Raw genomic sequence first — 23,867 nt, forward strand, 5'->3', positions numbered from 1 at the left:
ATTTAACGTGTTGAGAAAGTACTCCATCCTCAATCTTCCTTTTTTCCTGTTTTTTGTTTTTTTTTTTTTTTAAATCATCCATGCTTGCTTTTTGAATCTGTTGGTTAGAAAAACAAAGGTTTTCTAAAAGAGTTGACTATTGCTCCATTTCTCAAGTTTGGTTTTCAGTGTGGATTTTTGTAGGTGATTTTAGCACCTAAGGGTACAGAATCATTAAATGAAGCCTGACAGGAAGGAAAGAGTGCCCTAAACCGTGTGTGTGTGTGTGTGTGTGTGTTTGTTATTGTGTGTGTGTTGGGCAGGTGGAGATTAGACTAGAGGACAAACAAGCCTTGTGTGTGTGTTTGGCGGGTCTGTTTGTGTGTGTGTGTGTGTGTGTTGGGAGGGTCTCTCATTGTGTGTGTGTTCGTGCGTGTGTGTGTTTGGTGGGTCTCTTATTGTGTGTGTGTTCGTGCATGTGTGTGTTTGGCGGGTCTCTTATTGTGTGTATGTTCGTGCGTGTGTGTGTTTGGCGGGTCTGTTAGTGTGTGTGTGTGTGTTGGGCGGGTCTCTCGTGTGTGTTCGTGCGTGTGTGTGTTTGGTGGGTCTCTTATTGTGTGTATGTTCATGCGTGTGTGTGTTTGGCGGGTCTGTTAGTGTGTGTGTGTGTGTGTTGGGCAGGTCTCTCGTGTGTTCGTGCGTGTGTGTGTTTGGCGAGTCTCTTATTGTGTGTATGTTCGTGCGTGTGTGTGTGTTTGGCAGGTGTGTTATTGTGTGTGTGTGTGTATGTTTGGCGGGTCTGTTATTGTGTGTGTGTTGGTGGGGTGGGGGTGTGGACTAGAGGGCGAACAGGGCAGGCAGGGGAGGTGGTCAGTCCCTGTGGGGCCACCTGGCTGTGGGCACGTCTTGCAGCAGAGTTAATGAAACCCATGGCCTGCTACTGGTTGGAGATGATTGTGCGTGGGAGTCTGGTTATAGATTTATCTTTTTCCCTAGAGGTGTGTGTTAACTGTTTTTGGGGTGAGCCTTTGATCCTCAGACTCACAACCTGACTAAATTGGCCGATTTGTAAAAAAGTTTTAATACTGAGAGGATTCTGTTATTTGAGCTATGTGTGGTTGCTCAGGCGTTGCTTTTTATTCTAAAATTTGGTCTTTGATTTCTAATTATGCTGTTGGCATTTTGATTATTATGTTTTTGTGATCTGGTCTGGCATCTTGCCAAGTATGGGATTTTATCTTTTTCTTTTTGCACCTTGAATGCTGTTCCTGTACTTTTTTTTTTTTTTTTTAAATACTGCTAGATCGTAATTGATCAGGTCCCCTATTATGAACAAGACACTCAAAATCTATTAGAATGAAATTACTTGGGTCTTCTTCTCTGATTCTTATGAAGATGGGATTAGCTTATTCTGAGATTGGTTTATTTAACAAAAGATTTGTCTGTCTGAAGTAATTCTGGACTATGATGATTTTAGCTTAGATGAAATCCTGGTCAAATCACCAAGGTGAGCTTCTCAGTATTCACAAATGTATTATATAATGCTGTAAGTCTTCTCTAAAGTTCTTCCTAAGATTTTTGTGAGAATTCATTTAGAGGGGTACTGACAGGGAATCCAGCTGCTGATTTTCAGGAGACCAACAGCTTCTAGTGGACGGAGGCCACCTGTAGGCCCTCCTCTGAGAGGAAGAGGGCTGTCTCGTGGTCTCCCCTCCGCCCTGAGTGCCCTAGTGGTAACTGGGGGAAGCATCTTATGAGTTTGGGGGATTATATAAAAGTGTAACTTGCGCACGCACTGTTCTTTTTTTGGTAACTGCTTTTAATATCCTGTTGGTTGGTTGTTGAAACATCTCCTATGACTGCAGAGACTTTTGTCTTTGTTTTTCAATCAGAACTTCTTTCTCCGCACTTGTAAAGATGGAATCTGGGCCACAAGGCATGCTGCAGTCCTTGAACTTCTGTTAACAAACCTCTGAGGAAAGCTGGGTATCTGTAACCCCAGACTCCTGATTTTGCTCATGTGACCTTGCTTGACATCTAGGACTTTTCCAGTGGGTTTTAAATTTTTGATGATAACTTTTAATTTTATTCTCATTTATTTCTCTCTTTTCTGTTCCAGTGTCCTGGGTCATGAAACTTAATCCACAGCAAGCTCCATTATATGTGAGTAAATCACCAGATTTCATTTTATCCTTACTTCTGCTGTTTAATTTTTATAATAAACTCAAAAATGTTCTCCTGTGATTATCAAAGGAATGTTGAACCATCTACATATGAATATATTGACATAATGCACATCAGAAATTGAATTTGATTTAGTGAATATTAAATGATGAATATACATGAAACTGAGCAGAGAACAAGTCACACCTGTAAGCCTTGTGTGGTAGACTGGTCGGGTAGATAAGATGCATGTATAAAGCAGTTGCATTGCCCTGCAAAATGACTCTACAACTTCTTTTAACCCACAGTTCATTTCTGTAGAAGCAGTGTGTCCAGCTTCCTCCTGCCGTTGCCGTTACTCTGTGCCACGACTAGGGGGCGCTCTGTCACTGGCAAAAGGGCTATTTTCTTTTAAGAACCTGGGTGAAAGCCATCATCTCCTTAGAAAGTGAGGAGATTATAAGATGAAATGGAGAAATGAATGAATTGAGGCTGAAAAAAGTAAATTCTAGGTGTTTTTGTTTGTTTAAAAAAAAAAAACTGTTGTAAGAGTGAGTTAGCCGAATCGAGGTGATGAAAAGTGCCTGGTTGGTGAGCAGCTGTCCTAGAGGTGTAGCTCGGCTTGTGAGGGGCCGGGGGGTTTGCTGTTCCCGTGGTCTGGAGAGGTGATAAAAGTTTTTTTGATGGCACAGGACTTCAGGCAGATCCTTAATCATGAAGGTTAAGGATCGTTTCATTGGCTGAAAAATGCTCAGAGTTTGTTGAGGACACAGACCAGAAGGTAGAGGGTTGGGTGGCAGTGAGCGTGGTGTGCGGTGAGCAGGCAGAGTCTGGCCCTGCTGGGTTTGTGTTCATGGGGATGCGAGTCAGATCTAAAGAGGTGGGTGATGCTCAGCTGTGGAAGCACACTAAAGTGTGCGCAGTTTATTTTGTGACCACTGAGGGGCTTTTAATGATGTTCAAACTGGCTGTTCCTGTTTTGTGTTTATTTTCTTAACCATGCTGTGTTAGTAAAAGTCATATACTTCCTAACATAGAGCAGTCATATGATTGCTCTTCATACAAAGCAAAACATGTGTTCATAGGCGATATCTTGCGTTCTTAAATTCCTTCCAGGCCACTTGGAGACCATTTATTATGTTCACCAGTGGGTTTGCACGTGAATTTAATACCTTGGACATAAGAAAACAACCGAGATAAAGTTCACACACTGTAAAATCCACCCGTTTAAAGTGTACAGTTCCATGGTTTTAGTGTTTTCACGGTTGTGTCATCTTCAGGGCGCTTTTCAGCAGCCTAAACAGAAACCCCACATCCCTTAGTAGCCGCTCACCAGGTCCCCTCCCTCAGCCCTGGGCATCTGCTCTCTACTTCCTGTCCTTATGGTTTTACCTGTTCTGGAAATTTCATATAAATGGAGTCATGCAGTATCTGACCTTTTGTGACTGGTCTCTTTCACTTAACAGCTTATATATAAGGTATATATCAGAGTGAGTATGAATACTTTGTTCCTTTTTATTGACAGATAATAATCCATTATATGGACATATTATGTGTTATTTATCCAATCCTCAGTTGATGGGCATTTAGGCTGTTTCTACTTTTTGGCTGTTAAGGTGAATGCTGCTGTGAACAGCAGATTTTTGTGGAGGTGCCCAACTTTATTCTTCCCCCATTGATGTTTCTTGGGCACTTTTGTTGAGAATCAGTTGAATTATTTCTAGACACTCAATTCTGTTCCTTTCATTTATGTCATCCTTCATTGGTTAAGTTTCTTTCAACAGTGATTGATAGTTTCCAGTGTACATGTCTTTAATTTTTGTAGAATTTATTCCTAAGTATTATATCCTTTTTGATGCTATTGTAAATGATACTGTTTTCTTAAATTCATTTTTAGATAGCTCATTACTGGTGTAGAAATGTAGTTGATTTTTGTACATTGATCTTTTAATCTACAGTCTTGCTGAACTTATTAGCTAGTACTTTTTTAAGTGGATTCTTCAGGATTTTCTATATCCAGGATCATGTCAGCTGCAAATGTGCTGTGCATGCTAAGTCGCGCTTCAGTTGTGTCCAACTTTGCAACTCTGTGGAGCATAGCCTGCCAGGCTCCTCTGTCCATGGGATTCTTCAGGCAGGAATACTGGAGTGGGTTGCCATGTTCTCCTCCGGGGGATCTTCCCAACCCAGGGATTGAACCTGCGTCTCTTATGTCTCCTGCATTGGCAGGAGGGTTTTTACCACTAGCTCCACCTGGGAAGCCCTGTTGAAAATAGACATAGTTTTTGTCTTCCCGGTCTTCTTATTTCTTTTTCTTGCCTAATTGCCCTGAGGAGAACCTTCAATTCAATGCAGAGTTGACTAAAATAGTGAGAGGAGACATCCCTATCTTGTTTCTAATCTTAAAGTGAAGGCATCCAGTCTTTCACTGTTAACATTAGTATGACGTTAGCTGTGAGTTTTCATATGAGACTTCATCAGGTTGAGGAGGTTCTCTTCTATTCCTAATTTGAGTATTTTTATCATGAAAACTGCTGAATTTTGTTGTTGAATATTTTCTTCTGTCTGTTGAGATGTATTGTGTGGGTTTTTTCTTTCATTCCATGATTGTATTACGTTGATTGATTTTTAATCATTAAACCAGCCTTTCTTTCCTGGGGTTAATCTCATTTGGTCATGGTGTATAATCCTTTTTGTGTGTTGCTAGATCTGGTTTACTAGTATTTTTGTGTCTGTGCAGGTTTTCTCCTGGTGTTTTTGTCTGCTTTTGGCCGTTGAATGAGTTTAGTTACGGGCTGATATGACTGCATAGTTGTGGCAGGCAGAATAATGGTTCACGTGTGTCCACGTCTTGATTCCCAGAACCTGCGAGTGTTTATCTCACGTGGCAAACGGGGCTTCACAGATTTCAGTAAGTTAAAGATCTGGAAACCAGAGTTTATCGTTTATCCTTTAATTATCTGGATAGACCAGTGTAATCACGAAGGTTCCTAAGTGAGAGAGGGAGGCAGAGATTTGTAGATGCCACGCTGCTGGCTTTGAACGAGGAAGGGTCCATGAGCCAAGGACTGCAGCCTCTCGAAGCTGGGAAAAGCAGGCAGACAGCTTTCCCTTAGGACCTTCAGAAGGAACACGGACATCCTTGTTTTAGCCCAGTGAAAGCCGTTCAGGCCTCTGACCTCCAGAAGTATAAGATAGTAAAACCTGTGCTGTTTTAGCCTCTGAGTTTGTGGTAGTTTGTTGTAACAGCAGTAGAAAGCTAATACAATGGTAGTTTGGGAAACTCAGTTAGTAGTGTGTGGGATAATTTAGAAGGAGCGAGCAGAGGCCGAGAGGTCAGTTAGAAATTTTCTTGTCTTGCCGTCATTGAATCTGAGAAGTTGAGAACTAACAGAGGCTATAGATGATACCTGCTTCAACCTCTCCATTTTAGAGATGAGGAAATGCATTCTGAAGATACTGTGATAAGGTCACGCAGCTCATTGGTGGTAAATTGTGATTTACATCTGTATTTTGGGGTGCTTAGTCATAGCAATCACTGTAAAACTTGTGAAGCATAAAAAAGCTTCATTCTGTTAGGGAAGCAAGACTCTTAAAAATCAGTTCTGAAGAATATACTTAGTGCTTTTATATATGACTTAGGTGTTTAGTATAGTTGGACAGGCTCTACCAGGAAGACCATTTTCAGTGAACTAAGGCAGGGCTCAGGGGTTTCCACTGTTTGGGTGAAGCAAAGCATAGTCATGCCCCCTTGACTTTTCTAGTGATCTAGCATCACAGTTTCACTTTCTGTGGTTTCAGTTACCTGCAGTCACCATGGTGATAATATTATATGGAAAATTGCAGAAATAAACAATGCATGTATTTTATCTATTTATTTATGACTGCACTAAGAGGCATGCAGGATCTTACTTTCCTGACCAGGGATCGAACCCACCCCCTGCATGGAAGCACAGGATCTTAGCCATTGGACCACCAGGAAGCCCCATGATTCATAAGTTTTAAGTTTCCCGCTGTTGCGAGTGGTGCGGTGGAATCTTGCGCTGTCCTGCTTCATCCTGTAGGGGACATGGATCATCCCTTTTGCCGGTGTGTCCTGCCCACTGGTCACTTAGCGTCTGTCTGGGTTATCAGATCATCTGTGGTACCTCAGTGCTGTGTTCACGTGACCCTTACTTTACTTACCAGGGGCCCCAGAGTGCAAGACTAATGAGGCTGGCAATTCAGATACACTGATGAGGAGCCTTGAAGTGAAAAGGAAAAAAAAAATTTCATATGCTGAGGTTGCTAAGATCTATGATAAGAATGAATCTTTTAGCCATGAAATTGTGAGGAAGGAAAAAGAAATTCATGCTATTTTTGCTTTTGCACCTCAAATTCAAACAGGCACAAAGTGTGATAAGTGCTTTATTTAAGATGGAAAAGGCATCAAATTTGTACAGTAAGATATTCTGAGAGGAGGAGGGAGATACCACATTCACCTCATTTTTATTTCATTGTAGAATTGTTATTTTGTTCTATTTTGTTATTAGTTATTGTTAATCTCTTTACTGTGCCTAGTTTGTAAACTTTATCACAAGTGTGTGTGTGTAGGGGAAAAAACATGTTCCATATATATATATATATATATATATAGAGTCAGGACTGTCCATGGTTTCAAGCCTCTACTGGGGGTTGGTGAGTGTAACCCCCGGGATGGGAGAGCTGCCGTAACTGTTAACAAGGCAGTCTGTTGGTGAGGGAGTCAATTCTCTGCACCTCAACAAGTACTAAGCAAAATAATAGAGTGTGTTGAAATTTTTCTTAATGATTTGAGATATGCTAGGGTGTATGTCATCAACAGAAGAGAGAAAACTCCTAGTTAATAAGGAAAAACAATGTACACTGAGAATAACTTTTACCTGAAAGTTAAGAAAAATAGGCTGGATTCCAAATATTCCAAATAAACATCTTAACCAGGCTTTGCATAAAAGCAAGTCCACAAAAAGCTGCAGTAGTTAAAATGTAAGGAATGTCCCGGATTTCACAGGCAGCAGCACTGTCGAATGCTTCAGTGAAGCTATTGCAATGGGTGATTTTTGTGGACTGGTAATGGTGGAACACACGGAACCTGGAACTTTGGGTGCCAGGAACTGTGACCTGGCTGTGCCTTGGTTTCCTTGCCTGTCAGCTCTCTGATTTTGCAACTACACCCTTTGTGTTAGATCAGCTGGTTACGTTACCAGGTCAGGTGTTTGCCTCAGCCTCTACAAAAATACTGATGATTGCCAGATGAATGTTGATAAGAATCGCAGTTTCAGGACCGTTGGGTGGTGGCGGTAAAAACTCAGACAGGTTTAGTTACACCCCTCTAGGTGGTAAGGGCCTGGATTGTTGGATAAAGTGCTGGGTGTTCAGATGTATCCGACTCTTTGCGACCCCATGGGCTGTAACCCGCCAGGCCCCTCTGTCCATGGAATTTTCCAGGCAAGAATGCTGTAATGACTAGCCATTCCCAGGTCTCCAGGGGATCTTCCTGACCCAGGGATCGAACCTAGGTCTCCTGCATTGCAGGCAGATTCTTTACCATCTGGATTGTTTAGTGGAAGTAAAAATGGAGAGGCAATGGCAGGTGCAAGAAATATTGATAAGAAGCAGTAGATCGGAATTCTTTAAAAACGAAAGAATGATGGTGGATTGAGAACTTGAATGTGAATGGCAGCCTGTGCCATTGCCAGGTGTGGAAAAAGGAGGCAGGTGATGGCTTTGTTCTTTAAGCATGTTTGAGGGCATGTTGATGTTCCATTTACAGCAGGAGATGTGGGCTTGGAACTGTGGGCTGAGAAAGTTGGTTTCGAAGTAGAGTTTGAGTCATTTGTAAGAAATTGGTACTTTTGACTCTAAGAAGAGACGAAAGATAAAAGAGTGAATAGAATTAGGATGGTGGACTATAGCAAGAGAAGGTGAAGTTGAGTCGAAAGATGAGTTCCAGAAATCTGGGCTGCATTTGAACTTTTGGCCTTTTATCCCTGGAATTCTTAAATTTCAGTCACACATTAGTACTGGGAGTGAATTTGGGGTTAGAGCTGGGGAGTTCTTAGATGCCTGCTTTGTGAGGACCCCTTTTCAAAGGCTGGGAATTTAGCCAGGAACAAAGCGGAAGGCTCTTGGGCTGCTTGCATTATAGTGAGGACAAGGCATAACTCTTAAACAAGAAAATGCCTGGAAGAACAGTTTCATGAAAATAAAACAAGAGGATGTGATGTGGCTGTGTCTGAGTAGGGGCTCTTTTAGGGGTGCTCGGGGAAGGGGTTGGGGAGTACCTCTAGCTAGGGGGCAGAGTGGACTGGCCATTTAGGCTTCGCCCTCAGTGACCGGTACGAGCCAGCTGTGTGTGGATCTGGGCCCAGTGTTCCAGCCCAAGGCAACAAGTGCAGAGCTCTGCAGCCAGGGCTGGGCTTGGGCGGAGAGGGGGCGGGGTGTGTCCTCTCCTGGAGGAAACTGGAGACTCAGTGAGGAGACAGGGAAAAACCTGACCTGGAAGGGTTTCACAGACCCTTGGGTGACTCCCACAGGCCTGCCTTCTCTCACAGCTGAAGCCCACCTCTGAGTGTCCTCTGAACCCCAGCCTCTGGCTCACGGTCAGGTCTGGCCTCTCAGGGACAGTGGATTTATCGTAAGGCAGAGTGCTGGGCCCCAGGCAGACTGCATTCTTAGGCAGTTGAAGCATGTTGTTTTGGATTCCCCATTTGAGGAGAAACAGTTTTCGTATTCTGTAGTCATTTTTAAGATCCGTGTTTTGATGTAAATGGAACATCCTTGAATGGAAGAATGTTTTAAAGGAGATCCGACTCTCATTCGTCCAAGGACAGTGGGATTAAAAGTTTCTGCTGTTTTCTTTCATGGATGAATCGCTTTTGGGGAGAAAAGGAAGTCTTTCCAAAAACGTGCTCTTGTGAACCTTCATGAACGACGTGTGATGCGATTTCACAAGTGGTTCTTTCAGCCTCTGGTTTTCTGTGACTGCTTCACCAGCTGGCGTAGCACTCAGCTGCATCTCCCATAACCTTTCTGGATGACAGCTCCTTAAAAACAAGAGTTCACATGTGTACACTGCCTCCAGGTGTAGAATGCACATTTGCACACAGACTATCATTTGGTTCTCATTACAACCTTGTGTAGTCCGCCTGCAGTGCAGGAGACCCCAGTTCAATTCCTGGGTTGCGAAGATCCGCTAGAGAAGGGATAGGCTACCCACTCCAGTATTCTTGGGCTTCCTTTGTGGCTCAGCTGGTAAAAGAATCCGCCTGCAGTGCAGGCGGGTTTGATCCCTGGGTTGGGAAGATCCCCTGGAGAAGGGAAAGGCTACCCACTCCAGTATTCTGGCCTGGAGAATTCCGTAGACTGTATAGTCCACAGGGTCGGACATGACTAAGCAACTTTCACATTGTTTCTTTCACAATCCTGTGAGGGGGAAGGAAGCTTCCTTCTTACCCTCATAATACTTGAAGAAATGAGAATCCAAGATGGTTCATTTAGTATATGCTTTACCCAGAGATTGTAAATCTCAAACCCGTGGTCTTTCTTCCATATACCAAGCTGTTAAGCAAGGTTTGCTATCCATAATTGTTACCTGCTGCTACTGCTGCTAAGTCACTTCAGTCGTGTCCAACTCCGTGTGACCCCATAGACGGCAGCCCACCAGGCTTCCCCGTCCCTGGGATTCTCCAGGCAAGAACACTGGAGTGGGTTGCCGTTTCCTTCTCCAATGCGTAAAAGTGAAAAGTGAAAGTGAAGTCGCTCAATTGTGTCGAACTCTTAGCGACCCCATGGATTGCAGCCCACCAGGCTCCTCCATCCATGGGATTTTCCAGGCAAGAGTACTGGAGTGGGGTGCCATTCGGCCTTCTCCGATAATTGTTACCTAGAACATGACAAATCTCACTACGCTTTATGTGATGGAGACTTGCACAAATAGGCTTCCCTGGTGGATCAGATGGTGAAGAATCCGCCTGCAGCATGGAAGACATGGTTCGATCCCTGGATTGGGAAGACCCCTGGAGGAAGACCCCTGGAGGAAGGCATGGCAACCCACTCCAGTATTCTTGCCTGGAGAATCCGAAAGACAGGAGCCTGGTGGGTTACAGTCCATGGGGTCGCAAAGAGTCAGATGTGACTGAGTGACTAAGCACAGCACAACACAGACTTGCACAAATAAAGTCCTTTTTAAACTAAGTAACCCACATTTAGTCTTCCATTTCTCACGTTTTAAAAAAATTTTTAATGTTTTATTTGAAAGTGCACATTTACAGAAAAATGACAAGAATGCAGCTTCACTTCCGCTCACCTTTTATTAACATTTAGATGTGACCTAAAAGTGATTTTCTTGCCATTTTCTTTATTACATATTTTTTTGAACTGTGTGAAAGTTGCAGGCATCATACCTTCCCCCCCTAAATATTTCAGCATGTATCAATAGTTCTTAAAGACTGAGACATTCTCTTTCATGATGACAGTACAGTTAACAAAACAGGTATCATAACATTTACGTGATACTCTTCTGTAAGTTCATATCCAGATTTCTCTGATCATCCCAAAATGTCCTTTAAAGCATCCTCCTTACCACTTCTCCCCAATTCAGGGTGTAATCCGGGATTACACCCTGAATTTATTTACAGTCTCGGAGGGATTGGGGGCAGGAGGAGAAGGGGACGACAGAGGATGAGATGGCTGGATGGCATCACTGACTCGATGGACATGAGTCTTGAGTGAACTCCAGGAGTTGGTGATGGACAGGGAGGCCCGGCGTGCTGCGATTCATGGGGTCGCAAAGAGTTGGACACGACTGAGCGAGTGAACTGAACCGAACCGAGTACAGTTCCTTTGTCTGTCTTTCCTGGTGCCGACATTTTGGAAGAGAATTTGGCCAGTTAGCTAGTTGCTTTGCTGAATTTTTTCTGGATTTGGTCAGGAATACTACATAAATTCAAGTCAACTTTGCTTCTTTTTGACAGAACAATTGCCTTTTCAAAGTTGCTCATTAAAAAGTAAAATAAAGATGCTTACTTGTTTCCCAGGTTTCATTATTAGATTTACCTTGTGTGAGTCCTGAATCGACAGTGCTGTCCTCTTTGCGATTAAAAGCATTGCTCACAAGGAGACACATGTCTTTATTGTGCACCTCTAACTTTTTACAGCTCTAAGGGGATGTGTACAGCATCCTTCCAAAGTGTAGCAAAGAATGTCTCATTTTCTTCTAGATATGTGTTCTGTGAATAAATAACCTACTCATTCCTTTAGCCAGTTGAAAAGGCACGCTAGACATAGAGTCCCGAATCACTGTCTTTAGTCCTTATGGGACTTATGGTCTGAGCCACTTCTACAATAAACGACATACAGCAGATAGTTTTTCTAAGCATAGTATATGTACCCTTTGGCTGTAGAGCCCTTTTCACTGTCAAGATAAAAGCATATACTTACCCCAGAAAGGATAGGGGGTGAGGGATGCTATCAGGTGATAAAAGAAAAAGCCAGGCATATGAAACCAAAGTTGGTATTTATAAAACAAACAAAATAGGTCCCGCCACCACCCCCACACACGAAGCACTACTGGACCCAGCAACCTAGCAACTGGCCAAGAGCAACAGTAAATAAATCCTCCCCCAGACCAACAGCTGAAAAGGAAGCAAGATTTTCAACGGAAGGAGGAGGAGGAAAGGGTCTCTTTAAATGCCTCTTATCTAAGGCCCCCAGGCTTGTTCTAGAAGAAATCTGGGCAGACCAGCCCTGAAGGGTTTTTCTTGTGTCATCTGATAGCATCCCTCACACCCTGTCCTTTCTGGGCACAAGGAGACCATAGGGGTCAAGAATAAGCAGATCTGGATTATTCCAGAGAAAGTCACTTCCTGTCCCCACTCTGACTTTACTTTTCTGGAGAAAAAGCCGTGATGATGCCCCCAAGTGACTGCCCCACGGTTGGCACCCGTGTGGGAATGAACTTTGTGACCGAGGTCAGGACTGCAGAACCGTGAGATGAGTCAGGGAAATCATTGTATTTTCAGGGCGGTTGACCTCACTCTGCTGGAAGAGTGAAGAAACTGAGCTATTTGCCTCAAGTTTCATGGAGGTTGTGATGGTTCTAGTCAGATAGCAGGATCTGCAGGTAACTAGCCCAGCCAGCATGCCAGGGGCGGAGGTTGGAATTCAGGGTTCAGAGTACACGCACTGAGCCCTTGTGGTAGAAGTCTGGGAATACGTGGGCTAAGTAAGAGAAAAAAGGAAACAATGGGAATGCTGGAAGGAGAGAGAAATATTTGAAAAGATAGCATTGAGCTCTCTTTCAGAGTAGTGTTGGTCGCTCAGGTCGTGTCCGACTCTTGTGACCTCATGGACTGTAGCCTGCCATGCAAGAATATTGGAGTGGGTGGCCATTTCCTTCTCCAGGGGATCTTCCCAATCCACGGATCGAACCCGAATCTCCAGCGTTGCAGGCAGATTTTTTAACAAGTAAAAATAAAATGTGGGTTGTAACACTTGAGTGTAGAAAAGTCATTAATAACCATTCTGGTGAATTACTCAGGCAGATACTTATCTTTATCCCTAGATCTTCTACAGGAGGATGGGGGTGGCTCTTTAGCCCTGGACCTGTGAAAGGAAGAGGTAGCCAAGGCTCTTGAATGACTAAGGCATTTCTGTGTGAAGCACAGCTCCTGCAGGGGTTTTTTTTCCCCCTCGTTTTCTGTGTTAGAATAATGTCCTTACTGGTTGCCAAAGTGTTCCAGTGGGCGTTGGGCACTTGATGGTTAATGAAACCCCAGAATGGATGGCTTGGCTCTGACGCTGACTCAGAAGGTTTATCTTGGATGCTTGATGATCCACTAACTAGAATCACCGTAAGAACACATTTAAAGAGGAAAAACTTGGGGTTCATTTTTCAGATCCTTCAGTTATAAAGTTGCTATTGTCCCCAAGATTTGTGGTCAGGTGAACCCATCTCAAGGTCTCCTTCAAGAAAACCAAAAGCTCCCATCCCAAAACTACATACTTCTTTAAAAGCAGAGAGATAGATGTGAGATACAGGTTATGTATGGAATACTTACCATTACCTGCCTTATGACTGGGATGAAACCCACATTTATTAGATTTTCAAGGGGAAGAGCTATTCTAATTACAAAACAGATGTTCAGAACCCCAACAGATCTGGTTTATTATGTCCTTTCGCATTTCTCTTTTTCCATAGCACTGAATGTTTTTGCCTGTAACTGCTTCTGGGAGGAGGAAAAACATCCTGACGTATCTTTGGCAATGGATTCCTTTCTCCATTTAAAACTTACAAAACCAAACAATATCCAGTGATTATAACTATTTCTTTTAGAATAGGGACCAAATTTTTAGATGATGTCGCTCTCTGTTCTGTCAAGTAAGGGGAGAGTGGGTTAGGATACAGGTATTGCTTGAGACTCATTGGAAAAGACCCTGATGCTGTGAGAGAACAAGGGCAGGAAGAAGGGGGCGACAGAAGACAAGATGGTTGGATGGCATCACCGACTCAATGAACATGAGTTTGAGCAAACTCCGGGAGATGGTGAAGGAAAGGGAAGCCTGGCGTGCTGCAGTCTATGGCGTTGCAAAGAGTGGGACACAACGTAGTTACTGAACAACAGTAACTGTGTGTGTGAATCAGAACTGACCTCAGTGCCAGAAGATTAGAGTCCACATGGAGATGTCATGCTGAGAAAGAAGGGTGTTTAACATGAACAATTAAAAGTTTGTTTTTGCATAAGTATAGTTGGCATACATAATGACAGTTGAGAAAAGTAAAAGTGTTAGTTGTTCAGTTGTATCTGACTCTATGCGACCCCATGGACTGTAGCCCACCAGGCTCCTCTGTCCATGGAATTCTCCAGGCAAGAGTACTGGAGTGGGTAGCCATTCCCTTCTCCCGGGGATCTTCCTGATCCAGGAATCACGCCAAGTTCTCATGGTTTGCAGGGGGATTCTTTACTGTAGGTTACCTCCAACTTTAATGTCCTCGGTTGCTCTTTGGAGGGAAGAGGACCTACTTGGTAGTGGCAGCATTTTATCTCTTCCTGATAAATGTGTTTCCCTAGCAGGAGGTGAAATAACAAGGCTGTCCCTCTTGCTTGGCTGTGGTGTTACATGTTGCTCCTACAATGAGAGCTTTATCAGCTTTCTGATCTCTTAAATTAATTACCTGTCTTTGCCTCAACAATACGTGTCTGATGGGTCACCTGCAGTGTTTTGTAGACTGGAGGCTCTTTCCAGCCAGATCTGAGTACTGTGTTTTAAATAATGACAACTTTGTCACTAGTGCCAGAAGAAATAAGGAAGTCAAGTGTTCCTCAATTTAGCTTTTGATGACTTTACAGAGCAAGAGCTTCAGTTTCCTTCTGTTGGGCTTGTTAGCTCATCTGCAGCAACTCGCTTTGAAGTTTACAGATTTTGCATCTGCAGATAGCGTTTTCTTCTTTTTCCTTGGCATTTTCCAAGCAGGTGGAGATACATAAAGGCCAAAAGCCTTCTCAAGGTCTCTCTGCAGGGTGCTTTTACACTAACTTGATGTTTCCCAAGCATCTGGATATTTGGGGAGGGGAGTGGTGGTGGGGACAGGGCAATAGAATTAAATTTTCCATTTGGTTCCAATGAAGAGAAGTCTTGCTTTCCAAAGAAGACCAAGTTGTAATGCTCTATGTCCTTAGCTCACTCATCAAGTCGTAAAGCACTTGCTAAGTGAATGGAGGACCTGGTCTTCGAGGAATAGATTCTTTCGCAGGAGCTCACATGTGTGAGGAGTTAAATGACAGTATAGGTAATATGGGCTCAGATGCTGGATTTGTTACACAGGCAGTGATAGTTCATGGCAAGAAGAGGGATGAGATGTTGGCAGAAATGGTAGGAAGGCCTTCAGGAAAAATGGGGTTCCGTTAGCCTGGACAGATGGAGAAAGGAAAGAGCAGAATGAGAGAGGGGCATAGAGTCTGCGAAGTAAGGTGTGGACATGGCATTATCAGGGGTTGTGGGGGCCTGGCTTGACTGGAGAGGACAGTCCCCATGGTAGAGTACGTGGAGAGGAGATTGCATAGATCTGCTCTGTTCATTAGGGTAGCCACTGGCCCCGTGGAGCCATGGAAATTAATAAAAGAAAATTTAAAAATCAGTTCCTCCATTGTAGAGAGCTTAGCTGCCATGCTGGCTGGCGGCCGCCACGTTGGACAACGCAGATAGACTATTTCCATCAGTGCAGAAAATTCTGTTGGCCAGCACTGATAGAGGGAGTATGGCATTTTACAAGCAGGATAGGGAACAACTGGAGGTCTTCCGACTAGGCAGGGGGTCGCACGGTGGGAGCAGTGCCCAAAGGACATGGAGGAATGGCGTGGAGCAGAGGAGGACTGCGGGGGCCTTTCGAATGGGTGAGCCTGGTCACCGTTTGAGTGTGTGGGGTGCACGGGAGGACGGGAAAGCGGTTCCAGAGAGCAAGTGGATTTTGTCTGACAGAGTGGCGGAAAGCATCAAAGAGCCACAGATATGACCTAAAGGAAAATCCTTTAGGATTTTCCTAAAAGAAGAAGAGGGATAATATAGAGCCAGAGCGAGGGGTGCCATGATGGATAGAAACCTTAAATATATAGGTGGTTTTTAAAGACACCCATCTCCTTTATTTTATGTAACATGAAAGCATATGATTGTGTGGCTTCCTCTTGCATCTCTGCATCAGCACGTGGGTTGCTAGCTCTTTCCTTTGTTTGCTTAGAAAGAGGAGAATGACACTTACTGAGTACCTTTCATGTAAGGTGACTTACATACGTTATCTCTTCACCTGCCTGAGGCCCGTGTTGTAAGAATGGTTTCACTCCCGGTCCCTTAAATTGCTGCCACCCTCTCTTAATGGGAACTCGAAGCCTGATGCTTGTATCACATTCTACATTTAGAGGTTGGCGTCAGTACTGGATTCCACTTGCTGTCGCTTCTTTAAATGTAAGCTGGAGATCTTGTAAACATTGTTTACTCAGGGGCAGTCATTGGTGTGAGGAGTTGCCCAGACTGACTTGCAGTTGAATTGTTCTAGAGCACTGGTTCTCAAAGTGTGGTCCCACCAGCATGAGCATCACTAGGAGCTTCTTAGAAATGCAGATCTTCAGGCACCATCCAGACCTACCAAATCAGAATGCTTGGGGTGGAGCCCTACAAACTGTGTGTGTGTGTGTGTATTCACCCCTAACCCCTTCATGTGAGAGGCTTGTGGAATCTTGGTTCCCCGACCAGGGATCAAATCCTCATCCCCTGCAGCGGAAGCACCCCCTCTTTGCAGCCCCATAGTCCTAACCTCTGAACCATCAGGGAAGTCCTCATTAAAAAAAAAAGTTTAATGATAGTTTTCATGTAAGTGAAAGTCGCTCAGTCATGTCTGACTCTTTGCGACCCCGTGGACTATATAGTCCATGGAATTCTCCAGGCCAGAACACTGGAGTGGGTACCCCTTCCCTTCTCCAGTGGATCTTCTTAACCCAGGGATTGAACCCAGGTCTCCCCGTTGCAGGCAGATTCTTTACCAGCCGAGCCACCAGGGAAACCCTGTTCATATAAGTTCACTGATAAAAATCTCAGACTGTAGATTGTTTGTAAACAATTCCAGTTATTTGGGTGTGGTGGTCATTGATTCCGCAACCTTCTGAAGTGTTTCATACATAGACTGACTGGCACATTACCCTGCAAGCCACTTTTAAATCAGCCCTCCAGATGATTCTGTTGCAGCCCAGTGTTTAAGCATGAACCAGTAAACAAAAAGCATGGTTTTAAAAGCCCCTTTCCTGCGGATAAAATTGGACAGAAACTTGATACTTGAATTGTTTTTGTTGCTCTCACCTCAGCTTCTATCGCAGCACCTTGCACATACAGGTTCTCAGTGTTTTTGATTAAATAGAGTTAAAGCTGTTCAGGGCTTTCCAGGTGGTGCAGTGGTAAAGAATCCACCTGCAGTGCAGGAGGCGCAGGAGACTCAGGGTTGATGCCTGGATCCAGATGGTCCCCTGGAGAGAGGAGCCTGGCGGGCGGTGGTCGGTGGGGTCGCAGAGAGACGCAGCTAAGTGCGCATGTGGACACACACTGCTCTTCAGGAAAGTGCTTTGCTGCGTTCATGGGCGGTAATAAACGTCTGATTAGTCAAGGTGGGATTTGGGGCGGGGGAGTGGTAATATTTAAGATCCCCAAGGGTAGACCACTCAGATGAAGTGACCCAGGGGACTTTGTTTCCTGGAACCAGTGATACTGTGTCACTTTGACCTCTGAGATAGGGTCTCTAAGGAAACTTGGGAATGATGCTCAATGAAAAACTGCATTTCAGTCTAAATAGTTTAACACTTCTGTGTTGTGTATGGTCTATTTATTTGGAACTCTGTGTTTTATTCTTTCTATACTAATCTCATTAGTTTGACAAGCCTGTGATTAGGAGGAATTGTTTTACAGGTGGGGAAAGATTTATATTTTAAAGTTTTAGTACAAGCTATTAAGTATAAGATAAGCTATAAGGATATATTATACAACATGGAATATAGCCAACATTTTATCATAACTGTAAATGGAGTATAACTTTTAAAAATTGTGAATCATATATTGAGAAAGGTAATGCCAAAGAATGCTCAAACTACCGCACAATTGCACTTATCTCACACGCTAGTAAAGTAATGCTCAAAATTCTCCAAGCCAGGCTTCAGCAATACGTGAACCGTAAACTTCCAGATGTTCAAGCTGGTTTTAGAAAAGGCAGAGGAACCAGAGATCAAATTGCCAACATCCCCTGGATCACGGAAAAAGCAAGAGAGTTCCAGAAAAACATCTATTTCTGCTTTATTGACTATGCCAAAGCCTTCGACTGTGTGGATCACAATAAACTGTGGAAAATTCTTAAAGAGATGGGAATACCAGACCACCTGACCTGCCTCTTGAGAAACCTGTATGCAGGTCAGGAAGCAACAGTTAGAACTGGACATGGAACAACAGACTGGTTCCAAATAGGGAAAGGAGTACATCAAGGCTGTATATTGTCACCCTGCTTATTTAACTTCTATGCAGAGTACATCATGAGAAACACTGGACTGGAAGAAGCACAAGCTGGAATCAAGATTGCCAGGAGAAATATCAATAACCTCAGATATGCAGATGAGACCACCCTTATGGCAGAAAGTGAAGAAGAACTAAAAAAGCCTCTTGATGAAAGTGAAAGAGAGTGAAAAAGTTGTCTTAAAGCTCAACATTCAGAAAACTAAGATCATGGCATCTGGTCCCATCACTTCATGGGAAATTGATGGGGAAACAGTGTCAGACTTTATTTTTGGGGGCTCCAAAGTCACTGCAAATGGTGATTGCAGCCATGAAATTAAAAGACGCTTACTCCTTGGAAGGAAAGTTATGACCAACCTAGATAGCATATTCAAAAGCAGAGACGTTACTTTGCCAGCAGAGACATTACTTTGCCAACAAAGGTCCGTCTAGTCAAGGCTATGGTTTTTCCCATGGTCATGTATGGATCTGAGAGTTGGATTGTGAAGAAAGCCGAGTGCTGAAGAATTGATGCTTTTGAACTGTGGTGTTGGAGAAGACTCTTGAGAGTCCCTTGGACTGCAAGGAGATCTAACCAGTTCATCCTAAAGGAGATGAGTCCTGGGTGTTCATTGGAAGGACTGATGCTAAAGCTGAAACTCCAATACTTTGGCCACCTCATGAGAAGAGTTGACTCACTGGAAAAGACTCTGATGCTGGGAGGGATTGGGAGCAGGAGGAGAAGGGGACGACAGAGGATGAGATGGCTGGATGGCATTACCGACTCAATGGACATGAGTTTGGGTGAACCCCGGGAGTTGGTGATGGACAGGGAGGCCTGGCGTGCTGCGATTCATGGGGTTGCAAAGAGTTGGACATGACTGAGCGACTGAACTGAATTGAACTTACATTGTACGTCAGCTATACTTCAGTGTAAAAGAAAGTTCTAGTCTATTCATTATAAGATTTTTATTGTCCTCTTTGGAATTTGCTATGACGGCAAAGGTCCATCTAGTCAAAGATATGGTTTCCCCAGTAGTCATGTTTGGATGTGAGAGTTGGACTATAAAGAAAGCTGAGCACCGAAGAATTGATGCTTTGAAACTGTGGTGTAGGAGAAGAGTCTTGAGAGTCCTTTGAACTGCAAGGAGATCCAGCCAGTCCTGAATATTCACTGGAAGGACTGAAGTTGAAGCTGAAACTCCAATACTTTGGCCACCTGATGTGAAGAACTGACTCATTGGAAAAGACCCTGATGCTGGGAAAGATTGAAGGCAGGAGGAGAAGGGGGTGACAGAGGATGAGATGGTTAGATGGCATCACTGACTCAATGGACATGAGTTTGAGTAAACTCTGGGAGTTTGTGATGGACAGGGAGGCCTGGTGTGCTGCAGTCCATGGGATTGCAAAGTTGGACAGACATGGCTGAGCGACTGAACTGAACCCAGGCACTGGATTCCCTTTTTGGTCTGTGGGATCCATCGATCTGATTGTGGACTTATTTTCTGCCATTCCCTTTTATCGTCTTCAGCCAGTTAAAAGCCTGGGGGTGATCTTAACTTCCCCTTATGACTGTGCATTCCTCTCTACTCACTTCCTGCATTCTTCACTTCTACTTTGATTAAAGATGATTCGCTTCTTCATCTTTTACTTGCTGTAGTTTATGCGTATGCAGGAAAAGGCAGCAGAAATGCAGGTTGTATGAAAATGGTAATCCTTAATGAATTTTTGCCTCGCTAAAAAGTTTGTGACACATTGACTCCACTTGTTTGACTTGGTATGAGTAGAATGCTAGATTTCTAATTAAAAAAATAAATAGGCAACAAGCAATAAAGATTTACTGTGTTGCACAGGGAACTATAATCAATATCTTTTAATAACCTATAAGGGAAAGTAATCTGAAAAATAATGTATGTGCATATGTATAGCTGCACCACCTTGCTGTGCACTTGGAGCGGTCAACTACACTTCAGTAAAATATGTATATTAGGGGAAAAATGGTAATCCTAAGGGGCCTCATTTTTTGTTGCTCTTTAATTTGGGGGAGGGCTGAAAACATGTATTTCTAATCAACTTCTGGGTGATGCTTTGGTTCTGGGACAACACTTGAAGAGCCTGGGTTGAGAAATGTAACTTCCTTGTAGGTGTGAAGTAGATAGGGGTAAAATTCCCGCTCTAGTACTAATCAGCTGTGGGAGCCTTACAGTCTTCCTCTGTAAAATTCAGCAGGGTAATGCCAGAATGATAGGTTTTCTGTGAAGGCTAAATGTGATTTTAAAAATGACAGCCATGGGCGGGAGGTGGGAGGGAGATTCAAGAGGGAGGGGACCTAATGTACACCTCTGGTTGAAAGTGAAAGTCGCTCAGTCGTGTCTGACTCTCTGCGACCCCATGGACTGCAGCTGGCCAGGCTCTCTGTCCATGGAATTCTCCAGACCAGAATACTGGAGTTGGTAGGTGTTCCCTTCTCCAGGGATCTTCCCAATGACAAACCTAGACAGCATATTAAAAAGCAGAGACGTTACTTTGGCAACAGATGTCCGTATATTCAAAGCTGTGGTTTTCCCAGTAGTCATGTATCATTGTGAGAGCTGGACTATAAAGAAGGCTGAGAGCTGAAGAACTGATGCTTTTGAACTGTGGTAAATTTTGTTGTTATCTGAAATGGTAGACTATTTCTTCTTACTACTTCATGATTTTTAAGTATTGTGGATTATTCAGTGTCCATATAGCTATTTAATATCAGTTAGAATGTTTAGCCAGCTTTAAGAAAGCTTCATAATTTACCTTTAAAGCTAATCAAATTTTTAATTTTTTTCTACATTTCTGTGTTGACTGCTTTTCAGGGGGTCATAAAACCAATTTTGCCATCCAGTTAAAATCCTTGACCTGTAATTAAATTAAAAAAAGTAAAATTTATTACTTTATTTTACTTTGAGAAATATATTTTACTGGAAGAGAGTATAAAGCAAAGCAAAGACATGGAGATTCTGAAATATGGGGTATTTTTGTTTACTTTGAATGAGTGAGGACCTGTATTTGATGTCTGCTGTATGCTAGGTACTTGTTAATATACTAGTACTTTGGATTAAACAGTACCCTAATCTGTGTAAGACAGTGGTGCTGGTTTGTTACAGTTAGCACTTGATGAAAGAGCCATTATTAAATTATTTCATGCACTTCAAAATACGTGAATATAAAATACAGTTTCTACCCTTGTGGAGCTGACAATTTTGTGGTTCCCCAGAAGGACTTGAGTGGTTCCCAGAAGAATCCCAGAGCTGACAGCCACTGAGGCTGGAGTTCTGAGTCACAGGACTTAGGGCCCGTGGTCTTCCCTCCAGAGTGATGCCCCCATTCTGTATTTGCATCTTCCCTCCTAAAGACGGTAAAGAACCTGCCTGCAGTGCAGGAGACCCAGGTTCAGCCCCTGGGTCAGGAAGATCCCCTGCAGAAGGAAATGGCACCCTCCTCCAGTTTTCTTGTCTAGAGAATTCCATGGACAGTTCATGGGGTCGCAAAGAGTTGGACATGACTGAGCAACTACCACTTTCCTAAATCTTGGTGTGGTTGACAGTGTCCCCGTTTCCAGCTTTGGTTATCTCTGTTCATGGTCTCGTGGTCTGTCGTATCCTGGGCTGGGAGTGAGATCTGAGCAGGCGCCCTGGACCCACTGGGTCCCCCCATGGAGACATTGCCCGTTGCACAGATAGGAAAGGAATTGGAGGCCTTGGCCTCCATGCCAGGAGGGAGGCACAGTGTCTGATATCAGCAAGCAGGCCATTCACCCGAGGAAGGAGACCAGGTGGCTCCTCAGAAAAGAAAGGCTGGGCTGGTTTCATGCGTCCCCTCCTGGGCATCGCCGGACAGGTGAGAGGAGGACGTGACAGGTGAAGGGAGCCGTGTGCCCAGGCGGTGCGACACCCGTAGTAAGAGTCAGGCTTCAGCCTCTGCTGTGTCCTGTCCATGTGTGGTGTACCTGCAGTGTTTGTGTGGCGCTTCCCTGGTGGCTCGGTCGGTGAAAAATCCACCTGCAACTCAGGAGACCCGGTTTCGATCCCTGGGTAGAGAAGAAGGGCATGGCACCCCATTCCAGTATTCTCGCCTAGAGAATCCCACGAACAGAGGAGCCTGGGGGGCTACAGTCCATAGAATTATGAGAGTCGGACACGACTTAGCAACTAAACCACCACTAACAGCGGGAGGGGCTCTGGGAGGCAGAGGTGGCTGGGGAGCAAGGGCTGTGTTGAGGGGAACCTCGTTTCCTGCAAGTTGAAGGGAAGCACTCGTGAGTTAAGACATCATCCTGTTGGTCGTCCATGAGTCTCAGGAGAGTAACTTGACCAGATTGTATTTTGGAGATTTGTCCTGTTGCCTTGTTTTGTTTGGAGGTGAGTCTGGAAGCCTGGAGACCCATTTTCATAGATGCCTTTAGAGGAAAAAAAAGAGACCTGACCAAGGAATAGCCAAGGAAGCTACACAAATAAGTGTGGCAGGTGGGTAGAGCACAAGTCCAGTTGCCAGATTTTAATGATAGACTGCCCCCACTTCAATCCTCTGCTTCCTGGGAGGGCAGAGAAGGAAGAGAGAAAGGTTCTGTCAAGAATTAATTTTAAAAAATCCTCATGGTGTCTGCATTTTAACCAAAGACCTGGTCCTGTTAGCAAAGGGGGACTGTCTCTTTAAGTGTTGACCCAATTACTTGAGCAGTTCCAGAGAGTTGTGAAACATTTGTGAGAGGGTGAGGCTGTTTTTTAAAGCCTCCAGCCAACACCCTTCGACCAGTTTAGCTTTGCTTATTAACAGGAATAGACTGAGAGGCAGGGCTGTACATTGAAACAAAAAGCTCATCCTCTTAGAATTGTAAAAAACTTCTTTTTAAGGAACACTTTCCATTAAGGGGTCCATACACTAAATGATTTCCTAATTTTTTGTAATTTTGATTCCTTTACCGGCTGAAGTTTCAAGATGCTTCCATGTTCAGAGAGAGTAGTCCCTAAAACCAGTTCAGAGCACTCTACAGACAAATTGAGCGCCATCTACTGGTTTTATTTTAACGGACCATGTCGGTGGTGCTTGGAAATCTTTTAAGTATTTATGTATATCTTAATGTTGCAAAATTATGAAGCTGGAAGACAATATGAATTTTGACCATAATTAGTAATAATATTTAATAATGTTAGCATTGGGAAGGGGAATGCCTTTTGGCTGGAATATAGACATATGATCAAAAATGAAAGCAGGTTATAGGGATTTCACTGACTGTACCTTTATCTGGCAAAAGATTAGCCTGGTTGAAATAAAAACTAACCTCAAATGTCAAATAAAATGGTTGCAGTATTTTCTAGCATTTGTTGTTGTTCAGTTGCTCAGCCGTGTCCGACTCTTTGCAGCCTCATGGACTGCTGCACGCCAGGCTTCCCCGTCCATCACCAGCTGCCCAAGCTTGCTCAGACTCGTGTGCGTTGAGTTGGTGATGCCATCCAACCATCTCATCCTCTAGGTGCTGTAGTGTTCTCCCCAGATGCTCCACTACTGTTGAGTGACTGATAAGGATGACAGACTTAGTGTTGGGTTTAATTTGTGGCGCTTTACGTTTTGTTTTTGAAAAAGGATAACATGTTTTCGGTTCAGCCCAGCAGACATTAAGCACTTGCGATGTCTCAGGCCTTCTGAAGAGATGTTGC

The 23,867-nt window shown here is 43.8% G+C and overlaps 1 protein-coding gene across 4 annotated transcripts in view; it reads left to right on the plus strand.

Moving 5' to 3' along the window:
- The window catches only part of AKAP13 (A-kinase anchoring protein 13), a 322,447-nt gene that overhangs the window by 87,718 nt on the left and 210,862 nt on the right, over positions 1 to 23,867 (plus strand). For all 4 annotated transcript variants that reach the window (XM_055556686.1, XM_055556687.1, XM_055556685.1 and 1 more), the window contains one exon: positions 2,099 to 2,142. In XM_055556686.1, the coding sequence (XP_055412661.1) occupies positions 2,110 to 2,142 (33 nt within the window). In that variant the 5' untranslated portion in view covers positions 2,099 to 2,109. The remainder of the gene's footprint in view (positions 1 to 2,098; positions 2,143 to 23,867) is intronic.

This window comes from Bubalus kerabau, chromosome 19 (assembly GCF_029407905.1).
Source record: "Bubalus kerabau isolate K-KA32 ecotype Philippines breed swamp buffalo chromosome 19, PCC_UOA_SB_1v2, whole genome shotgun sequence".
NCBI lineage: Eukaryota > Metazoa > Chordata > Mammalia > Artiodactyla > Bovidae > Bubalus > Bubalus kerabau.